We start from the raw sequence: 21654 nt of genomic DNA on the forward strand, positions 1-21654 counted from the left end.
CTTCTGAAACTTAAAAAAAATAACTTTGAAAGGGATAGTAGCTTAAAGGGGCCTCTGACTTTAAATCAAGCAGAAAATAAAAATAAAAACATAAAAGCCACCAATAATAAGAACAAATGAAGCAAATAGGTTAATTGCTCTAAGAACTAGCAATTAAAATGAAAATACAGTTTCCTAACTGGCCCTTGTCTCTCCATATGCTGATATGCAGTTTGTCACTTTTCCCTATCCTTCCTACAGCACTTTCTAATACACCGACACTATGGCACTTCCCTTCTTTCCTTTTGTAATGAGGTGACTGTCTTATCTCCCCCCCCCCCCCCCTTTTTGACCCTTATAAGTCTGCTGGTCATAATACAAAGGTCATGCATCATAGTTGAAAAATAGTATTCTAATTTTAAATTTTAAATTTCTAAAACTTTAAATCTACACATACATTTACCAGGGCCATGAATTTAGAACTCACGGGAGTTGCCTTGAACTTTATGATAGTGAAACACCAAAAGTTTACCAAACCTTTAAAATGTATGTAAATATTAACAGTGAACTTTTCCTACTTGCTCCCATTTGGTCATTGAAATGCACCATTTAAACAATTTGTTATATCTGTTTGATAAGAACAATAAACCCTGTTGATTTTGTCAGAAGTACAGAGCTGCCCTGTGTCCTATACATATCTTCATTGTTATCTCTCAAATCTTCCTAGTTCTTGTTGGACAACAACAGAAAGGTTAGCCTTTATGTTGTAGAGATATCAGAATGGGAGCGATTGAGTATTTTAGTAAAAGACTTTGGATATGGTTGACACCACTCATGTCACAAACATTAAATTTTTTGTCAGAACACAACAGGGTTTAAAGGTTCAACCTTACAAAAAAAAGAAAAAACTGCCTATGCAGGTAAGGGGTGCTTGTAGATAAAAATAAACTGTGCAGATCTGACTAAAGTTGAATATTACTATAGGTGTAGGCCATTTACATAGCTCCCAAAGCCTTAAGCTGGTCATGGATGCCCCCCCCCCCCAACACTGGCAGAACATAAAAGCTCCTTGGGGGGACGGGGGAATCAAGTGATTTTCTTTCCTGCAACCACGGGTTGAAAAAAAAAAATAAGGAAAATTTATATAATTTATTGCCTGCCTTACTGCTTACCTCCACTGTCACAGGAAGGAGCTTTTCCTCTAATTTAAACCCCCTCACATGCACTTTCTTCCCCCTGAAACAGAAGCTCTGAGCTCAGCATTTGAGACCTCCCTCCTGTGATGGAGAAGGTGAGCAGTAACAACTAGGCCTAAATTAGCAATGTCCTACTTCCTGTAAGTATTCCAGTCAGGCTTCAGGAGGCACGTAAATGACCTACATCTAAAGCAAGGCCGTAAATGGCCTAAAGCACCTAAAGCACACACCTATATTCAACTTAGATCAGAGCTGCAGAGTTTTCATCTACAGATCCCCCTTACCGGCATAGGCAGTTTTACGATACAGGTGAACTAACCCTTTAAAGTAATTGTAAGCATACAATGTTGTAGACAATTTCAAATTCTGTTATAACTATGCAAGTACCATAATTAATTTTGATTCGTTTTCAACATTATCTTTCCTACCTGTTAAAAAGTTCTTTCATTTCTCTATAGACCCACAGCTGGATGTGTCATCTCATGCGCAGAGGAGTGAAGCGCAGCATCTCAAATTAATTTAAAAAAACACTATATCAACATCAATTGATATCTGGAGAATCTAACACCCTAGAGTGAGGGATTATACATTTTACTCCTCTGCGCATGGGACATATTAGAGATTGGATTACATACTAGTGGAACATAGATTACTGGATGTAATGGTTAAAACGTCTATTGAAGTAATAACAATGTCTGACCATGCACCCGTAACAGTGGAAATTAAGCTAGCAGAGGTACAAAATAAGGTAAATAACTGGAGTCATTAATACAAGATCGGGAGATTGAAGAAAAAATAAAGAAAGAAATAGAGCAATATTTTATGTTAAATATGACACAGGAGAGATCGCAAGCTACAATATGGGAAGCCCATAAGGCCTATATTAGGGGGATCTTACTTATCAATAGGGACACAAAAAAAGAAAGAAAGATTGAACAAAATAAACAAAGGAACTACAGTATATGAGTTAGAACAAAGGCTTAAAAAAGAAAAAGGAAGAGATATACATCTGTTAAAAAGAGATTAAATAAATATGCTAAGGGAGCAGAAAACAAGGCAAATCTTTAATAAAGTAAGTAAAGAAAGATATCAAGGGGGAAATAAACCGGGAAAATACTTGGCAAATATACTAAGGAAAAAAAGTTGATAAGCTTTATAGAAAGAGTAAAAAACAGGACAGGAAAATGCGTATATTCAGCAATAGGTATTGCAGGAGTATTTCAGAAGTTTTATAATGCACTATATGCAGTAAAATCACCCCAGGAACTTACATAAAAGAAGCTAAATTACCCAAATTAAAGGAGGGAACATTGGTAGAATTAGAGAGACCTATAACTCAGGAGGAAATCTCCAAAGCTTTAAAGAAGACAGTCACGAGAAAGAGCCCAGGGCTGGATGGCTTCCCGGCTATTTACTACAAAAAATTCAAAGAAATATTAGCTACAAAACTATGTTCATACTGTAACTCTTTAGAGGACGGAAGTGAAATGAGAAAGGAATCACTGCTGGCTCATATCCCAGTGATACCAAAGGAAGATAAGGATGGTAGGCAATGTTCTAGTTAATAACCAATATCATTACTAAATGCAGATACAAAACTATATGTTAAAATACTAGCCACTAGATTGAAGGGATTAATGCCAGAATGGATACATATGGATCAAGTTGGGTTCCTCGCTGGGAGGGAAGGAAAAGACAATGGGGTGAGAACATTGTTACTCTTACAAAAAGTAAAAAAAGATGGACCCCAGCTCTATTCCTGTCAGTAGATGCTGAAAAAACATTTGACAGGGTAGACTGGGGATTAATAATAGTAACATGGGAAGAGTTAGGGATTGGCCCAAGAATTAGCCATTGGATCAAAATGTTATACAAACAGCCAACAGTTAAGATAAATGGGACACTGTCCCAAGCCTTTGAATTGAACAATTGAATGAGACAGGGGTGCCCTTTTCACCCTTACTGTTCACATTGACGCTGGAACCTTCACTTGCAACTATTAGAAATAGTATAGATATAAAGGGAGTAATAGGAGAGGAGGAAAACAATTGGCAGCATATGTGGATGATATTTTGTTTTATGTCTCTAGCCCTAGAACAACCCTACCAAATATAATGAAACTTCTGAAATACTATTGAGAACTATCAAATTTCAAAATTAACCCCTTAAAGTCAGAAATTTTAAATATAAATATAGACAAAAAAGAGGAACAATGCTTGCAAGAAGAATTTCCATTTAAATGGCAGAGAAAATGAAAATATTTTGGGGTAAAAATAACAGCAAAATGGAATGATCTGTACCAAATAAATTATATACCGCTATTAGGTTAAATCAAAGAAGAGTTAAGAAAATATTCAACAAGATCACTCTCCTCGGTAGGACTTATAAATGTAATTAAAATGGGAATCTTACCAAAAATACTCTATAAGTTCCAAATGCTCCCGATATATGTGTCACAGGGTTATTTTAATATATTAACCACTTGCCGACCAGTCACGTTGACTGTACTGCGGCAAAGTGGCTCGTTATCGTCTGGCGACGTAGACCTACGTCACCAGACATTCCCCTCCTGCTGTATTCAGTTACAGCGGGAGTCGGGCTAAATACATTTTGGCCTAAATATATGACAAAAATTGAATATATTGGATATTCTTTAACTGTCAAAGTAGAAAAATACTGTTATTTTTTCAAAATTGTCGCTTTTTTTAATTAATATCGCAAAAAATGAAAATCGCACAGGTGATCAAATACCACCAAAGGAAAGCTCTGTTTGTGGGAAAAAAAGGATGTAAATTTCGTTTGGGTTGCGCAATTGTCAGTTAAAGTCGCACAGTGCCAAATCGCAAAAAGTGGCCTGGACGTAAGACAGCAAAATCCTCCGGTGGTAAAGTGGTTAAAAAAAAGGATACTTGGGTTCATATGGCAAAACAAAAAAAAAACAAGAATACAGTTTGCAATAATAAGTAACGATAAAACACAAGGAGGTTTAGCTGTCCCAGATTTTAAAAGATATTATAATGTGGTTCTATTAACAAGAGTTATTGATTGGACCTTTAATTTGCAAGGGAAAAGTTGGGTTAAAATAGAAAACACGTTAAGAAAGACACTATTTAATAAGGTGATTTGGGTACCACAACAACACATCACCTCTCTAAAGGCACATGCACATTCACAATGTATGTGATTAAGGTGTGGGATTTATTGTACAGACAAAGGAATTTGTCCACTAATACCGCTTTCGGAAAAAAATTGTTTTTTACCAGAGAATGAGACAATATTTTGAGCATGGATAAAAGATACAAATGCACAGTTATAGGATATAATGAATGAGGGGGAAATATTCACAATGCAGGAATTATTGTTGATAGATGAAATAAGATATCATCAATTAAAACACTTTGCCACATCCAATAAGATCAGGAGAAAACGTATTACCATTTGAAAAAATCATCAGCCTACAGGTTGCTCTGAAGCACTGTGTATCCCAGAATTATAAGATTCTCAATAAAATGGCGTAGCCAGTCAGCCCTCCCTTTCATGGAAAACGGAAGACGGAGCTCAGGGCAAACTGGAACGAGCAAGAAAAAGAGAAAATATTGAAATTAGCAGAGGGTACTGCAATAGACATAAACAAGAGGTAAATTATCTACAAGTGTTTGTCAAGGTGGTATATAACACCTACTGAAGCACATAAATACCAACTGGAAAAATCACTTTTCTGGGTGGGGTGGGTGTTAGGCTGAACAAACTACCTAATACAGACATGCTGTTTGTGTACAGTGTCCTGTACCTCTGAATGGTCAGCCAAAGGATAAAAAATGACCATGCAAGCGCAGCTTAGCTTTTGTGCTTTGTGTGGTCAGTTTAGAACAAGGAAGGTAGGTGACTGGCAGGATTACTCAGGTACTTCAGATGAAATAAGTACACTTATAAAATGCACATATGTGAACACACATACCCTAATAAAATAATTAGGGTAACATACACTTTAAATGCTATGAAATGTATTTTACATTACCGTATAGTATTTAGCACATTTAACACATTAGTATTTAACACATTTGGAACTATAATGCAATATACAATTGAGCCAGGGATAAACAAACTGCCCGTTTTACACACATTATAATTTGTATGAAGTGAGTTGTGGAAAAAAATGGGAACATTCTATATCACCCTAAAATTGTGAAGCAGGTTAGCTTACTTGTGGATACATTGGGGTTGATTTACTAAAACCGGAGAGTGCAAATTCTGGTGCAGCTGTGCATGGTAGCCAATGAGCTTCTTACTTCAGCTTGTTCAATTAAGCTTTGGCAATACAACCTGGAAGCTGATTGGTTTCTATGCAGAGCTGCACCAGATTTTGTACTCTCCAGTTTTAGTAAATCAATCCCATTGCTAATAAGCTGTATGTAGAAAAAGCATCAATGGAAACAATTCAAGTTTGCAAATGCATAACTATAATAAAACATGCTGAGTTGCTGGCCTTGGCTTTGTATCAACCAGAAGTTCATTTTAATGACCATTGAATTTCCTATGAGTTAGCTGATTGGCAGTCAGTAAAGGTATTTTAAGGACATTCTAATGTTAAACTTTTTTTGATTTCTACAGCTGTTTAAAATGTCTCATCCATTTATTGGCTGACTAATAAGGGAGTTTCCCTAAATGTGTCTGCATTTGTGACTAGGCAGTTTGTACCCCTGTATTTTTTATTCAAGGGTGTTGCTTATTTCTATGTACACAAATGACACTCACTGAGGACAGACACTAAAAATCTACATTAATCTTTTTACTGGGTAGAAAGATTAATTTCTTAAAACCATGAAGTGAATTGAGAAACTGAGAAGTTCCTTTTAGAAATGTCGGCCACTTTTTTTTTTTTGCCCATTGCGAGCCTTATAGGGCCAGTTTTTTATATCTCTATGTACTTTATCAACATGATGCAATGCAGAAGGTTCTGTGTAGTAAAGTTGAACCCTAGGCAAACAGCTAAATACACAAATGAAATACAAATACGGTATAAGAGTTGTTTCAGCTGCCAAAGGATTTGTAATTATGTCCATCCATTTCTGAAATTTACACAGCTCTACTACATACCACAGTCCTGTTTGACAAGGCAGGAAACTAAACCTGATTTTTCTCTGCCGCAGTTCAGTAACACTTATGGGTCTTATTCTTCCCTGTAATTGGACAGTAAATAGAGAGGCAGCAAATATGAAGTCCACCACTCTGTCACTCTTTCCTCTTCTCCTATTAGTATTCTCCTGCATGTTTAACGCAGTATATTTCAGTGCGTTAGTGCATGTTAAACGCAGTATATTGCAGTGCGTCAGTGCAGTTTTACTGCAGTATATTGTAGAGTGTCAGTAGAGTGTGTCTGTGTAGTGAGTACTCAAGTTAAAGTGAAACATACACCACTTTCTACTGATTAAAGTGCATCCACATAAACATTTCCCCATTGTTAATAAATGTTGTTAATAAGCTCCCTTATCATGTCTGGGGACCAACAAGAGGAGACAGATGTTCCCATGGCACTGTGAGGGAGCCAGCAGCATCTATGTACACAGGCAAAGGTGGACGTGGTCCTTCCTCAGGCAGGGCATCATTTCCTCTGTTTAGTTATGTTGCTTGTTCTATCCAGCCACAGCATGCAGAGGAGATGGTGAACTAGCTTACTAAATCATCCTCGTCCTTCTCATACTCCATCACCTAAGCAAAGACTAGTGCGCAGCTGCCAGAGTGGCTTATTCTGCCTACTTGTCCTCCACCAACACCCAAAGCCCAATTTTTCTGCCACTGTTTGACTGGGGCATATCATATACATTTTTGACAGCAAGGCCAATTCTTGCTTTCATCAGTACCTCTATAGGGTTAGGGTGTGAAGGCACCACCAACATCCAAAGCCCAATTTGTCAGCACCTGTTACTTCAGCAAAAGTCTGTGAAAGAGAAACCAGAATTTATGCAAATTTTGTTACTAGTGCATTACATTGTGGCCTCATCATACAGACTGACTCCCGAACTAATTATTTCCAAAATAAAGAAAACTTGCAGGGAAAATGTCATTTTTTGGCTTTATAAATGTCATTTTTGCTGCAGCAGCTTCTATACATGATACAGATGTGCCACTTTACATGCAGACTAAAGGGGCCCCCCAGGCACTATATTAAAATTCATTTTTCATTTTTATTGTTATTTCTCATTTTTATGTTTTCACTTTAAGCATCAGTAAATTGCTGCTTATTAAAAAAAATGATGTTTTTTACAAACTTTTTTCATTAATACATGTCCCCAGGGCAGTACCCGGACCCCCATAATCATTGTATACCCAATTACTTACATATAAGCCTTCAAAATGGGCATGTTTGATTTTTCCAGCTTGGGTCCCATAGACTTCAATAGGGATCGTTATTCAGTTCCGAACGTTTGTGATGTTCGAAAGTTCTGCCACAAACCGAACAAGGGGTCATTCGGCCCATCCCTAGTGCACATATATATATATAGTTATTATAAAATATACTTACAGGTGAATGTTGTAGCAAAGTTCAGTTGCAGGGTCCCCTGAGGATGATCAGATGAGCACGGTGTCAGAGACCAGTGTGAAGACTTGTGTGAAGACAAGTTCTGCGTTGATGGAGAGATCTTCCAACCATTGTCAAACCAGTCTGGAATGCAGCCTCTGTGCAGAAGCTGTTGCGTGACACCAGAACTCAGAGTCACCTGTCTACTCTGTGTCTTAGTCCCTAGTGGCTTCTAAACTGTCATGTGACTGGACTTCTAACTACCTGAAGTGGCAGTTGGATGCCAAACCTGGCTCTAGCCTATGCTGGTTTTTCAGCCCTAAGCTAAAACTAGCTATAGAATCCCAGACCAATAAGGAAAAAGTTAACTAAAATAACAGAAGCTGCATATAAACTTGAATACAATAAACAGGTTGACCTACTAACTTACAGCAAGGTGACCACTACGCACACTCACCATATCACCGACTTAGTTAACTGGTATGTTTCATGTAAGATATCAACAAGGCAGATATACAGCTGCAAAAAAAAGTATGTGAACCCTTTGGATGATATGGATTTCTGCACAAATTGGTCATAAAATGTGATCTGATCATCATCTAAGTCACAACAATAGACAATCACAGTCTGCTTAAACTAATAACACACAAAGAATGAAATGTACCATGTTTTTATTGAACATACCATGTAAACATTCACAGTGCAGGTGGAAAAAGTATGTGAATCCCTAGACTAATGACATCTCCAAGAGCTAATTGAAGTGAGATGTCAGCCAACTGAAGTCAAATCAATGAGATGAGATTGGAGGTGTTTGTTACAGCTGCCCTGCCCTAAAAAAAAAACACACACCAGTTCTGGGTTTGCTTTTCACAAGAAGCATTGCCTGATGTGAATGATGCCTCGCACAAAAGAGCTCTCAGAAGACCTACGATTAAGAATTGTTGACTTGCATAAAGCTGGAAAGGGTTATAAAAGTATCTCCAAAAGCCTTGCTGTTCATCAGTCCACGGTAAGACAAATTGTCTATAAATGGAGAATGTTCAGCACTGCTGCTACTCTCCCTAGGAGTGGCCGTCCTGTAAAGATGACTGCAAGAGCACAGCGCAGACTGCTCAATGAGGTGAAGAAGAATCCTAGAGTGTCAGCTAAAGACTTACAAAAGTCACTGGCAAATGCTAACATCCCTGTTAGAGAATCTACAATACGTAAAACACTAAACAAGAATGGATTTCATGGGAGGATACCACAGAGGAAGCCACTGCTGTCCAAACAAAACATTGCTGCACGTTTACAGTTTGCACAAGAGCACCTGGATGTTCCACAGCAGTACTGGCAAAATATTCTGTGGACAGATGAAACCAAAGTTGAGTTGTTTGGAAGAAACACACAACACTATGTGTGGCGAAAAGAGGCACAGAACACCAACATCAAAACCTCCTCCTAACTGTGAAGTATGGTGGTGGGGGCATCATGTTTTGGGGCTGTTTTGCTGCGTCAGGGCCTGGACGGATTGCTATCATCAAAGGAAAAATGAATTCCCAAGTTTATCAAGACATTTTGCAGGAGAACTTAAGGCCATCTGTCTACCAGCTGAAGCTCAACAGAAGATGGGTGTTGCAACAGGACAATGACCCAAAGCATAGAAGTAAATCAACAACAGAATAGCTTAAACATAAGAAAATACGCCTTCTGAAGTGGCCCAGTCAGAGTCCTGACCTCAGCCCGATTTAAATGCTGAGGCATGACCTCAAGAAAGCGATTCACACCAGACATCCCAAGAATATTGCTTAACTGAAACAGTTCTGTAAAGAGGAATGGTCAAGAATTACTCCTGACTGTTGTGCATGTCTGATCTGCAACTACAGGAAACGTTTGGTTGAAGTTATTGCTGCCAAAGGAGGCTCAACCAGTTATTAAATCCAAGGGTTCACATACTTTTTCCACCTGCACTGTGAATGTTTACATGGTGTGTTCAATAAAAACATGGCAACATTTCATTCTTTGTGTGTTATTAGTTTAAGCAGACTGTGATTGTCTATTGTTGTGACTTAGATGATGATCAGATCACATTTTATGACCAATTTGTGCAGAAATCCATATCATTCCAAAGGGTTCAAATACTTTTTCTTGCAGCTGTATATATATATATATATATATATATATATATATATATATATCTATATATATATAAACAGTATATACAGTATATACAAACATATATATAGATAGAGAGAGAGATAGATATAGATATATCTATATATATATCTATATCTATATATATATATATATATATATTAGTATATATATACACCCAGACGCTATGGGCAACAATAGTAAATGATTTAACTTATGAGCACTTGCCTGATAATCCCTAGCAACAACTTTCCAATGGACAAGACATGTGGTCTCAGACTTTCTTTCTCCAATTCCTCCTTCTGGGGGTTTCAACCCACCAACCCAGAGACAGGAAGTGCATACAATAAATATATCAGTAGCCCAGGCAATTACAAATACAGATAGTAGAGGGCAGCAGATCCCTATACATGTATTAATAAATGCAGTACAGAGCTAGATTAATTTGTGTCTTTTATCTTTTATCTGCCTGGACTTCAGTTGTAACTGTTGGTGTAAAATATAACAAAATAAAGAAAATGGGGTAGAGACAATAAAGGTATTCCCTGCATGCAATCACCGAATTAGGTATAGGTATATGTAAAAACAGATAAATGGACTTATCACTGTACTATTGCTATTTTATTGTGTAGGCTCCAGGTTGGAGGTTGTTCTTAACCAGCAAGGCTCTAATGCTGCTGCAGTAGAGGTTGAATGTCTGACTCTCTAGCAGGAATACCTAGATCACAAAAAAAAAAAAAATGGCACATCATTTTTCAGATAAAACAATTTCCATATATGTGTTTTTTTCTGTTTAGTTATCTATTTGTTTACATTTCAGCTTTAATGTTTTTATGGAAATCATACTTTATTTCAAATAATTACTACTGTACAATTTCCACTTTTCACTTTTGAGGGAAAATTCTTTATTTTTCATTTTCTAGACGAATACACAGTATCTTAGTGATTTTTTATAAATTGTATTGATTTACATTTTTGTGTGTCCCAAACCTTCTATATTTTACCCTAAAAAAATGGTCAGGTCTAATTATTTGATGCCAATGTGGTAATTGGTCTAAATTATCTGAATAATCATATTTATTAATTACTAAGGGTTCAGCTTTTTTGTAGTCAGTTCTTCAATAAAGCTCTACATTTCTCATTAGAATGTGTACATCAGTTGCTATTCTTTATTTTAAATGTCTACTTTGTCCAATTCCTGGCACAGCTTTGAAAATGCAACTTGCCCTGAACCTGTTAGGACAAAAATATATGGGCTGCCCTGTACCTGTAGGCTAGGTGCTGTCTTCTTTATCCTTTCTTTACTACTTGCTGGGTCACTGACCTGGAACAAGTATGTGCATATCAGTTGTTTAGATAAGTAATACAGGGCCTTCACAAACAATTTCTGTCCTGACAGATTCACTTTAAGGTACACTAAAGCTGAAAAAGATGGAGGATTAGTTACATTAACCACTCATGCTCTGGAAGATTTTACCACCTTCATGACCAGGTCCTTTTTTGCCATTTAGCACTGCGCTAATTGAACTGGCTATTGCAAGATCATGCAACACTGTAACCAAATGAAATTGATATCATTTTTTTCACACAAATAGAACTTTCTTTTGGTGGTATTTTATTTTTAATTATATAAATGAAAAAAAGTCAGACAATTTTGAAAAAAAAAACCATTTTTTTTACTTTCTGATATAAAACATTTCCAATAAACAATGTAAAAAAAATCTAGTTCCTTAATACATTCAGGCCAAACTGTATTCTGCTACATGTCCTTGGTAAAATAAATTCCCAATAAATATATATTAACTAGTTTGCGTGAAATATATAGCAACTACAAACAATGATATATATACAGTGGGTACGGAAAGTATTCAGACCCCCTTAAATTTTTCACTCTTTGTTATATTGCAGCCATTTGCTAAAATCATTTAAGTTCATTCTTCTTCCTCATGAATGTACACATAGCACCCCATACTGACAGAAAAACACAGAATTTTTGACATTGTTGCAGATTTATTAAAAAAGAAAAACTGAAATATCACATGGTCCTAAGTATTCAGACCCTTTGCTGTGACACTCATATATTTAACTCTTTTTTAACTTTTTCTTCTGATCATCCTTGAGATGGTTCTACACCTTCATTTGAGTCCAGCTGTGTTTGATTATACTGATTGGACTTGATTAGGAAAGCCACACACCTGTCTATATAAGACCTTCCAGATCACAATGCATGTCAGAGCAAATGAGAATCATGAGGTCAAAGGAACTGCCTAAAAGAGCTCAGAGACAGAATTGTGGCAAGGCACAGATCTGGCCAAGGTTACAAAAAGATTTCTGCTGCACTTAAGGTTCCTAAGAGCACAGTGGCCTCCATAATCCTCAAATGGAAGACGTTTGGGATGACCAGAACCCTTCCTAGAGCTGGCCGTCCGGCCAAACTGAGCTATCGGGGGAGAAGAGCTTTGGTGAGAGAGGTAAAGAAGAACCCAAAGATCACTCTGGCTGAGCTCCAGAGATGCAGTCAGGAGATGGGAGAAAGTTGTAGAAAGTCAACCATCACTGCAGCCCTCCACCAGTCGGGGCTTTATGGCAGAGTGGCCCGACGGAAGCCTCTCCTCAGTGTAAGACACATGAAAGCCCGAATGGAGTTTGCTAAAAAAACACCTGAAGGACTCCAAGATGGTGAGAAATAAGATTCTCTGGTCTGATGAGACCAAAATAGAACTTTATGGCCTTAATTCTAAGCGGTATGTGTGGAGAAAACCAGGCACTGCTCATCACCTGTCCAATACAGTCCCAACAGTGAAGCATGGTGGTGGCAGCATCATGCTGTGCGGGTGTTTTTCAGCTGCAGGGACAGGACGACTGGTTGCAATCGAGGGAAAGATGAATGCCGCCAAGTACAGGGATATCCTGGACAAAATCCTTCTCCAGAGTGCTCTGGACCTCAGACTGGGCCAAAGGTTTACCTTCCAACAAGACAATGACCCTAAGCACACAGCTAAAATAACGAAGGAGTGGCTTCACAACAACTCCGTGACTGTTCTTGAATGGCCCAGCCAGAGCCCTGACTTAAACCCAATTGAGCATCTCTGGAGAGACCTAAAAATGGCTGTCCACCAACGTTTACCATCCAACCTGACAGAACTGGAGAGGATCTGCAAGGAGGAATGGCAGAGGATCCCCAAATCCAGGTGTGAAAGACTTGTTGCATCTTTCCCAAAAAGACTCCTGGCTGTATTAGATCAAAAGGGGGCTTCTACTAAATACTGAGCAAAGGGTCTGAATACTTAGGACCGTGTGATATTTCAGTTTTTCTTTTTTAATAAATCTGCAACAATGTCAACAATTCTGTGTTTTTCTGTCAGTATGGGGTGCTATGTGTACATTCATGAGGAAGAAGAATGAACCTAAATGATTTTAGCAAATGGCTGCAATATAACAAAGAGTGAAAAATTTAAGGGGGTCTGAATACTTTCCGTACCCACTGTATATACTGGAATTTTTTATATTTTTTTATACTAGTAATGGCGGTGATCAGTGACTTATAGTGGGACTGTGATAGTGCGGAGAAAGAAATCTGATACATCACTGCTGTACGTTGAGAGCCCTGTGTTGTTTACCAGCACAGGGCTCACTTCTGTCATTCGCTCAGCCGATCCTGGCCATAAGTCATTGGCCAGGACCCACTGATTGCCTTGTGTTATAAAAAATAGCAGCACAGCCGGGGTTGACGCATGCGCCCCCTACCCATAAAAACCACATCACATACATTTATATATGATCTGGTGCAGCAGGGCAGTTGGGGTCCTTAAGAGGTTAAGAATAAAAAACTAAAACATTTATATTTATAACATTCTAATATCTTTATGCATGTAAACATATGGACCCTAGTAAAAAGAAGCGGGAAGCCATCCGCCCGCGTTCTTAACAACCATGAGTCATCAACTGTCTGATTCATGATGTCAGAAGGGGGCGGTGCCACACGTGACGTAGACAGGTGGCCCTGCCACTTCCCTTTAAAAGAACTATTAAACAGAGGAGCCTGCAGTAGGCATAGCACCTCCATGTCGGCGAGAGCAATTTCTTTTTCTTTTCCGGTGGGGTGGGCGGCGTGATTGATGACAGATCTACATGGGGGGGATACTGTTTTTTTTTTTTTAATAAAGGATTTGTCAAAAACTGTGTTTGTGTTTTTATTATTTTTTGACACTTTTTTGGTAAACGGGTATGGGTAATATGTACCCGATACACGTTCACATGGGGGGGTGGAGATCTGGGGCCCCCTTGTTAAAGGGGGCTCCCGAATTCTGATAAACCCCCCCCACCTGCAGACCCAAACAACCACAGCCCAGGGTTGTCAGGAAGAGGCCCTTGTCCCCATCAACATGCCCCCTGCCCCAAAGTACCCACCGCCCCCTACTGCCCCAAAGCATCCACCCCCCATGTTGAGGGCATGTGGCCTGGTATGGTTCAGGGGGGGCTTGTCTGTCTACTGAGTGTATAAAGAGAAGGTGTTAGTTACTTTCAGAAAGTCTTGAGAACCCTTTAGGCAGTCTCCCTACCAGTACTGTTGTTGGATTTGTCCACAAGTTTTTAGAGGTGGCCACACAAAGAAAGAATAAACACAAAGTATAACTATTCAAAACAGCCCTAATGACACTTTTCTGGTGGTAATTTCCTTAGGAACTGCCTGCACCTAATTTAGGCAAGCCTGAGCCAGTGTCAGTACCATTAGTGACACATTCAGCAAATTCAGGTAGTTTTTACTACCACCAGTCTTTATGGCAGTGGCAAATTCATAAGGAATTACAGCCAGTTCTCTGATAAGGAAACTGACAGTAATTAAAGTGGTTGTAAACCTCAGACATGAAATATAACAAAGCATATCTCTCTAGAGCACATGTGTCAAATACAAGGCCCGGGGGCTGAATCTGGCCCAACAGGCCATTTCATGTGGCCCACGCACCTCTCCTGCAGCACCCCCCTCATCGCTGTTTCACCTTGTCTCAGCAATTGGCAGCAGGAGAGGTGGACAGAACTCCTCCGCCAGATCCTGTGCACCTCCGTGCAGCCCTGGAGAGGCTTGTCTCTGCCCCCTTATTTCAGCAGTTGCATCAGAGATCCCACAGAACCTGTACCTCTCAGTGCAACCATAGCACCCCCTCGTCTCCTTCTCCCCTGGTCTCGGCATTTAGCAGACTCCAGCAGCTGGCTCCAGCCCTCCTCGGGTCCTTCTCCAGACCCTGCAATTTTTGCTTCCTAGCACCACTCCCTAGCTTCTTCCCAGCAGCAGCATAAGGTAAGGGGGGTGCACTGTGATGTAAGGGAGGGTGGGCGGCATGACTTCTGGTCATAGGAGGCTCTTGGCATTTGATGTAAGGGGGGGGGGGTTGCTCTGGATATCTAGTCTTACAGATACAACTGGCCCTTTGAAAGGAACCATAATGCTAATGCGCCCTGTGATGAAATTGGGTTTGACACCCCTGCTCTGGAGTGTGTACTTGTCTCAATCCGGAGCACTAAGTGTCATTTCTGTCTGCTGTTTCATTCTTCTGCTATCTGCATGAGTCACTTCTGACAAGTTCACATGACACTGTTGTTAATTCATCAATCTCACCCAAATCAGCTTTCTGTTTTTTTTTTTTTCAGATGTAAGAACTTCAGTTTTAGATTTCAATTGTGGCACCACCTGTTCATGAAATGGGATATTGAAGTGTGATGATTGTCTGTTAACACTTATGCAACACATAAAACTGAATTTAGACTACCAAATTATATAAACAATAGTAGAATCACTCTTCTTCTGTAACTTATGAGGGTTTTGTGAGGGGTTAGACCCCTTCATTTTATTACATAGGTAAACAGATGTGAGTCAGAATTAGATGGAATATTTCAGTACACATTAGAAATGCCCTTACAGAAAATTTGTGATAAAAATATGAACATTTCTCTGTAAGTCTCCATGCACACTGGCATAAAAGTCACTGCTATTACAGGAGTTTTGTGTTTTGCCTGTAGAAGCAGCTCAATGTTATCCTATGTGTCAATGCACATTAGGATGATTACAGGCATAGTTTAGGAACAACGTTTAAAGGCAGAAAAAAAACCCTTCTGGTTTGCATTTCTGATTGGAGCTTTCTGGCAGAAAAAACGCAAAACTCTCCTAAACTCGCCTAAACTATGTACAAAAAACTCTCTATATGAGCGTTTTTGTCTTCCAAGGGAACTGGCGTTTTTTTTAAGCCCAGTGTGCATGGAGTCTTACAGAGAAATGTTCATATTTTTATAATATTGTTAAAAATGTTCTTTAGCTTTAGCCTTGTGACTTTTCATAAACCCTAGTGAATTTGATGTAATTTTTTTTTTATAAGGTATGAACATTGATTCTAGCTAATGTGCTTTATTTTTCTTTTTGGATTAGGTTTGCCAACTTCTCTAACTGAACTGCATCTTGATGGTAACAAAATTGCAAAAGTTGATGCTGACAGTTTCAATGGACTGAACAACCTTGCAAAGTAAGTATGGTAATAAAGCTAGTTTATTCCTTGCCTATAAACAGATTATTTTGATTAAATAACTGTTTGATGTTAGGGATGAGCAGGGGAATGGATGAACAACCTGGCTAGTTCACCAACCTTAAAGTGATTGTAAATGCTATTTTTTTTTAATAACAAGCATGTTATACTTACCGTCTCTGTGCAAGCAGCCCTGACCCTCCTCTTCTTTTGGGTCTCCTATCGGCGCTCCTGACTCCTCCTCTTCTCTTCACCCAAAGAAGTGGCACACTTCCTATAGTGGCACACCTGTGGGGTCGTTCCCGAGCCGTGCAGTCTATATCTATTGACACAGACAGTGTGGCTCCATCCTGGATCCCTCATCACATGCTTTGATTGACAGCAGTGGGAGCCAATGGCTATTAATCTGCCCTGTGAGGAGAGAGAGGAGAGAGAGCAGAGAGAGCCACTGCTCTTGAGCACAGGGCTGGGCCAAGAATGGGCTCAGGTAAGTATATGAGGATCTGAGGGGGAGCTGCACAGAGAAATGTTTTTTACCTTAATGCATAAGGTAAAAAAAAAAAAAAAAATGCTACCTTTACAACCTCCAGCTAAAGTTGTAAACAAGCAGGTGAAGATCCTGGGTGATGTCATTGACCATATCAGTCAAACCCATATTTGATCAATGACATCTCCCAGCATTCCCAATGCTGTTTACCTTACAGTGAGCTAGTGATCTTTCATTTGTGATGAGAGTAGCAGCAGAAAAGTAGCATCGATTGGTGAGTGGCTGAGGGTCAACATCATCAGGCGTATAGTAGAGTATGGCTAGAGATCTTCTCTAACCACCTAAGAATTACTCTGTGCTTTGTGAAAGACATGGCACAGACTTATTAAGCTGGGGCTGCATGCTCTGATTCCTCTTCTTGCCTCTGCATTCAGCTAATAACGCTGCAGGTTCTGCTCCTATAGTGTCATCACTGACCATGGCCACATTTGGTCAATGGCCATGGCCACATTTGGTCAATGATATCAGCCACCACCCCACACCTTTGTTTACATTCAACTATCGCCTGGAAATTTTTTATACAATGAGGAGTAGTGACAGGAGAAAACCGGAGGTCGTTTTTTTTTTTTGGTGGGTTGGCAGGCATTGTTTATCATGATTGACAAGAATCTGCAATGTCTGATGACATCATGACTGATAATCAATTTACTTGGTGGGACATTTTTCCTATGTACCCCTTACTCATTCACATGGAGGGGGGGGGGCTATATCTAGTGGGCCCCTTATTTTTAAAGGGGGTTCCCGATTCCAGTTTTTAAAGTCCCCCAGCCTGCAGACCCCCACAGTGACCAGGCAAGAGTTTTAGGGAAGAAGACCCTGTCCACATCAACAAGGGACAAGGAGCTCTGTTACGGTGTTTCCCTGGCATGTTGAGGCATGGGGTCTGCATGGTGTATGCTCATTCCCCCCTTTCCTTGACAGGCTACATACTCAAATGAGGGCATAGTATGTATTTTTTATGAACCCCATGTTGCATGATGCACCCCCTGAAAATCTGTAGCAGAGCTTCATCAAAGGTATGGATCCAGTATGACATTTTAGAAATAATAATTTTAAAAAATGCCAGTTATTTACATTTCCCTGCCACATTCTTTTTAGTAAAAGATGGCCTTGGGACTCCCCCACCCCCTAGGGTCCTTCAAAATACACAGAAAGCCGCTAAGGGTCTGGCATGCATTTTTTTTTTTGGGGGGGGGGGGGTCCCTAGCTGTTTTTTTTTTTTGTAAAGAAAAAAAAAGCCAAGCTGGCAGGTAGAAATCATTTACCATAAACTGAAATGGCATTTTTGATGTAGTATATTGTATATGTCAAACAGATGTGCCACCTCACAGTTACTTTTAGGACATTCTCAAGCATGTTCTTTAAAAAAAAAAATGCCTTTTTAATGTTTCACTTTAGGCAATAATCACTGCTCCTTGTATTTGTACAAATCCCTCAATGCTCAGTCCTCCTTGCTCGATTGACTTGAAAATGTCCAAAACTCATTTTAAAATTTCAGATACAAATCAATAGGGTTTAAAATTCAAACCTTCAGCACAGTTCAACAAACCTCCTGCAAACCAAACCCAGGTACATTTGGCTCATCCATATCCACAACTTTATGTTTACACTACCATCCTATGGGCTGTAGATATAATAATTATTCGCAGTAAGATTAGCCTAAGATCTGAAAGGTATTTCAAGGGTTCCTTTTAATAAGGTTGAAAAAGGCTGCCCTAGAGGCTACAATAATTGGAAGGCAAGCACCGACATACAACGCACTTTCTAAATACCTCATCCTTTCTCAGATAACACATTCCAGACTGCACAAAATGTGCTTTTGTGAATTTTTAAAGGAAGCACCTGAAATATACAGCATACCTTGGGCATGTACAAATTCCAAAATATCTTATGTGGTACACTGCTTTGCTAGAGAGGTATTAGAGTTCATTATACAGCTGCTGTCATTATCAGTAGCAAATGTTTTTTTTTTTTTTAACTGACAGTTAAAAATTATGATGACTTTAGGTCAATGAATCAGTAGAAAAATCTAAGGTAAATTCTAAGGTTGTACTTTACTCCTAGGCATTTCTCCTATTCCTTAAGGCATTGTCCAAATGACATGATTTATTAAACACCATTAATAATGCATTATTGATATTAAGGCTGGAAGTATAGATTGTAAGAGATTGTAGGCACCAAACACCTGCCAGCTAGTCCTTCGTAGCATTCAATAAATAAATAACTAAAAGATTCAGCCTGTAAAAGAATATTAATAATATTAATAATAAATACCTGTTTTGCTGCAGTTGAAAGGAATCTTCACTAACCTACAGAGCTGCGGTTACCATTGGTAAAGTCAGCATCCAACATATCTGAGTGTTTCACATCTAGTCCATCATTTATTAAATGCAAACATGCAGGTGCATTGGGTAAGATTTTTTAAAGAAGTAGAGATTGTTCACTTAGCATAGTAAATGAAGTAAAGCTTTCTCTAATCAAATCATGTACAAAACAAACCCCTGCCTTTTCATTATCCCTAAAACATGGTTGAGTATTTATAGTGAGCAAAGGTTTACCTTGCTTTTTGAGCTAAGTGAGTATTGACTTTGTTAAGGGAGCATTCACTTTACTGAAGCCGGGTTCACACTTATGCGAATTGGATGCAGGTTTCCCTGCATCCAATTTGCATGATAGGAGAATGTGACCAGCTCTCAATAGAGCCAGATCACACAGCTCCAGGGAGGCCGTAGTTCACATTTAAAAAGGGTCCTGTGTGTCTTTTGCACAGAATCAGGTGCAAATTCAGCCAAAAGTTTTTACCTGCTTTGCACCTAAATCAGTAAACAGGGATGCACAGGACCCCATGCTGTGAACCGCGACCGCAGCATATGTGAACAGAGCCTAGAGCACAGTCTTTCCTGCTTTAGGAAATCATAACCATTAGATTAAGCAATGTCAGCAGATGGTCTTGTAAAAGGTACAAATATGTAAACAATAGCAAAACACACCAGCAGTTAGAGTGGTTGTTAAGCCACTGGTTTATGTTTATACAATCCCCTCTGTTTAATACCAATATGTACCCTAGTGTCTGTGCTATATGAAAAAAATGCAGGTTTCTACTTTATTTTACAGCGCATCCCAGCGCTCACGTGACTCCTCAGCTCTCTCATCTCCCGGGCTGACATCTACAGCGGGAAGGCCCGAGAATTCCCGCTGACGTCAGCTGGGGAGGAGGGGAGGAAAGTAGGAGAGCGCCAAGGAGTCACGTGAGCACCGGGAAGACGCTGTAAAATAAGGTAGAAATCTAAATTTCATATAGCATAGACACTGGGGTACACATTGTTATTAAACAAAGGGAATTGTATAAACATATAACAATTATTAAGGCAGTAGGAGGGGACACTGTCAGGAGCAGACAGGCAGGGAGAGGAGGAGAGGATGGAGGAGAGCAGAGAGGAGAGCTTCGGATGATGGAGGCATGTAAACTGACCACGGTGTCAGGGCTCAGAAGCCATGATAAACTGTGGTTGGTTAACGGGGGGGAAGGCAGAACCAGGCAGGATCAGCCAGGTTTTTTATATGATAGAAGGGGCCAAAATACATATAACAATTATTAAGGCAGCAGGAGGGGACACTCTCAGGAGCAGACAGGCAGGGAGAGGATGGAGGAGAGCAGAGAGGAGAGCTGCGGATGATGGAGGCATGTAAACTGACCACGGTGTCAGGGCTCAGAAGCCATGATAAACTATGGTTGGTTTACAGGGGGGAAGGCAGAACCAGGCAGGATCAGCCAGGTTTTTTATATGATACAAGGGGCAAAATTACATATCACAATCACTGTGCTGCATAACATGCTTTAGGGAAACATGATCTTTTTTTTTTTTCTAGGGTAACCAATGCTTGTACACACTACTATTTTTTTTTTCAACCCATCGGATTGAACAAAAAACCATGACAGCACAGGTCATTGCCACTGTACTAACAATCCAATGTTAGTACAACGATTTCCCCTGCTGTGCTTTTGTGTTCTGACAGGGAGATGTCCACCCCACCAGAACACTCCGTTCAGCACTGCCAGCTATTGGCTGAGAGCGCTTCTTGGAAACTGATCTGCAGACCTTTTTCGGTCATGACCCTTTGGCTGGCTTCTGTCAGACCGGCTGCAGTACACACAGGCCGAATGTCGGCCAGTTTTATTGAACCGGTCGATGCCACCCAACATTCAACCCCTGTGTACTAGGATTAAGTAAACAACAGAAGCCAGACCTAGACAGTTGCCAGTAAGCTTATATAAATGTTTCTATTTCCAGACATACACCAAAAATACCATTTGTTATTTGCCCCTCTATGTAATAGGTCCAGTATTTTCTTAGATAAGAAAACAGAAACAATTGAGTACTGTCTATGATACTTATTTTATTTGCACCAACATCCACATTTTCAGGACAAGCCTTTGGAGAATACCCCCTAAAGCAGTACTAATACACAAAGTTTTAGCAGATTGTTAAGTAAAACAAGGGGGTTTATTTACTAAAGGCAAATCCACTGTGCACTGCAAGTGCACTTGGAAGTGCACGTGGAAGTGCAGTCATGTAGATCTAAGGGGGGAGATCTGAAATGAGGGAAAGCTCTGCTGATTTCTATCATCCAATCATGTGCATGCAAAATTTTATTTTCCTTGCATGTCCCCCTCAGATCTACAGACACTGCACTTCCAAGTGCACTTCCAAGTGCACTTGCAGTGCACTTGTAGTGCACAGTCGATTTACCTTTAGTAAATAA

The 21654-nt window shown here is 39.5% G+C and overlaps 1 protein-coding gene across 1 annotated transcript in view; it reads left to right on the forward strand.

Annotated features, from left to right (window-relative positions):
* Positions 1-21654, forward strand: part of DCN (decorin) — a 68391-nt gene that overhangs the window by 33220 nt on the left and 13517 nt on the right. The window contains exon 6 of the mRNA XM_082254466.1: positions 16250-16343. Coding sequence (XP_082110592.1) covers positions 16250-16343 — 94 coding nt within the window. The remainder of the gene's footprint in view (positions 1-16249; positions 16344-21654) is intronic.

The sequence above is a fragment of the Pelophylax lessonae genome (assembly GCF_965119305.1).
Source record: "Pelophylax lessonae genome assembly, chromosome: 4".
Classification (NCBI taxonomy): Eukaryota; Metazoa; Chordata; class Amphibia; order Anura; family Ranidae; genus Pelophylax; species Pelophylax lessonae.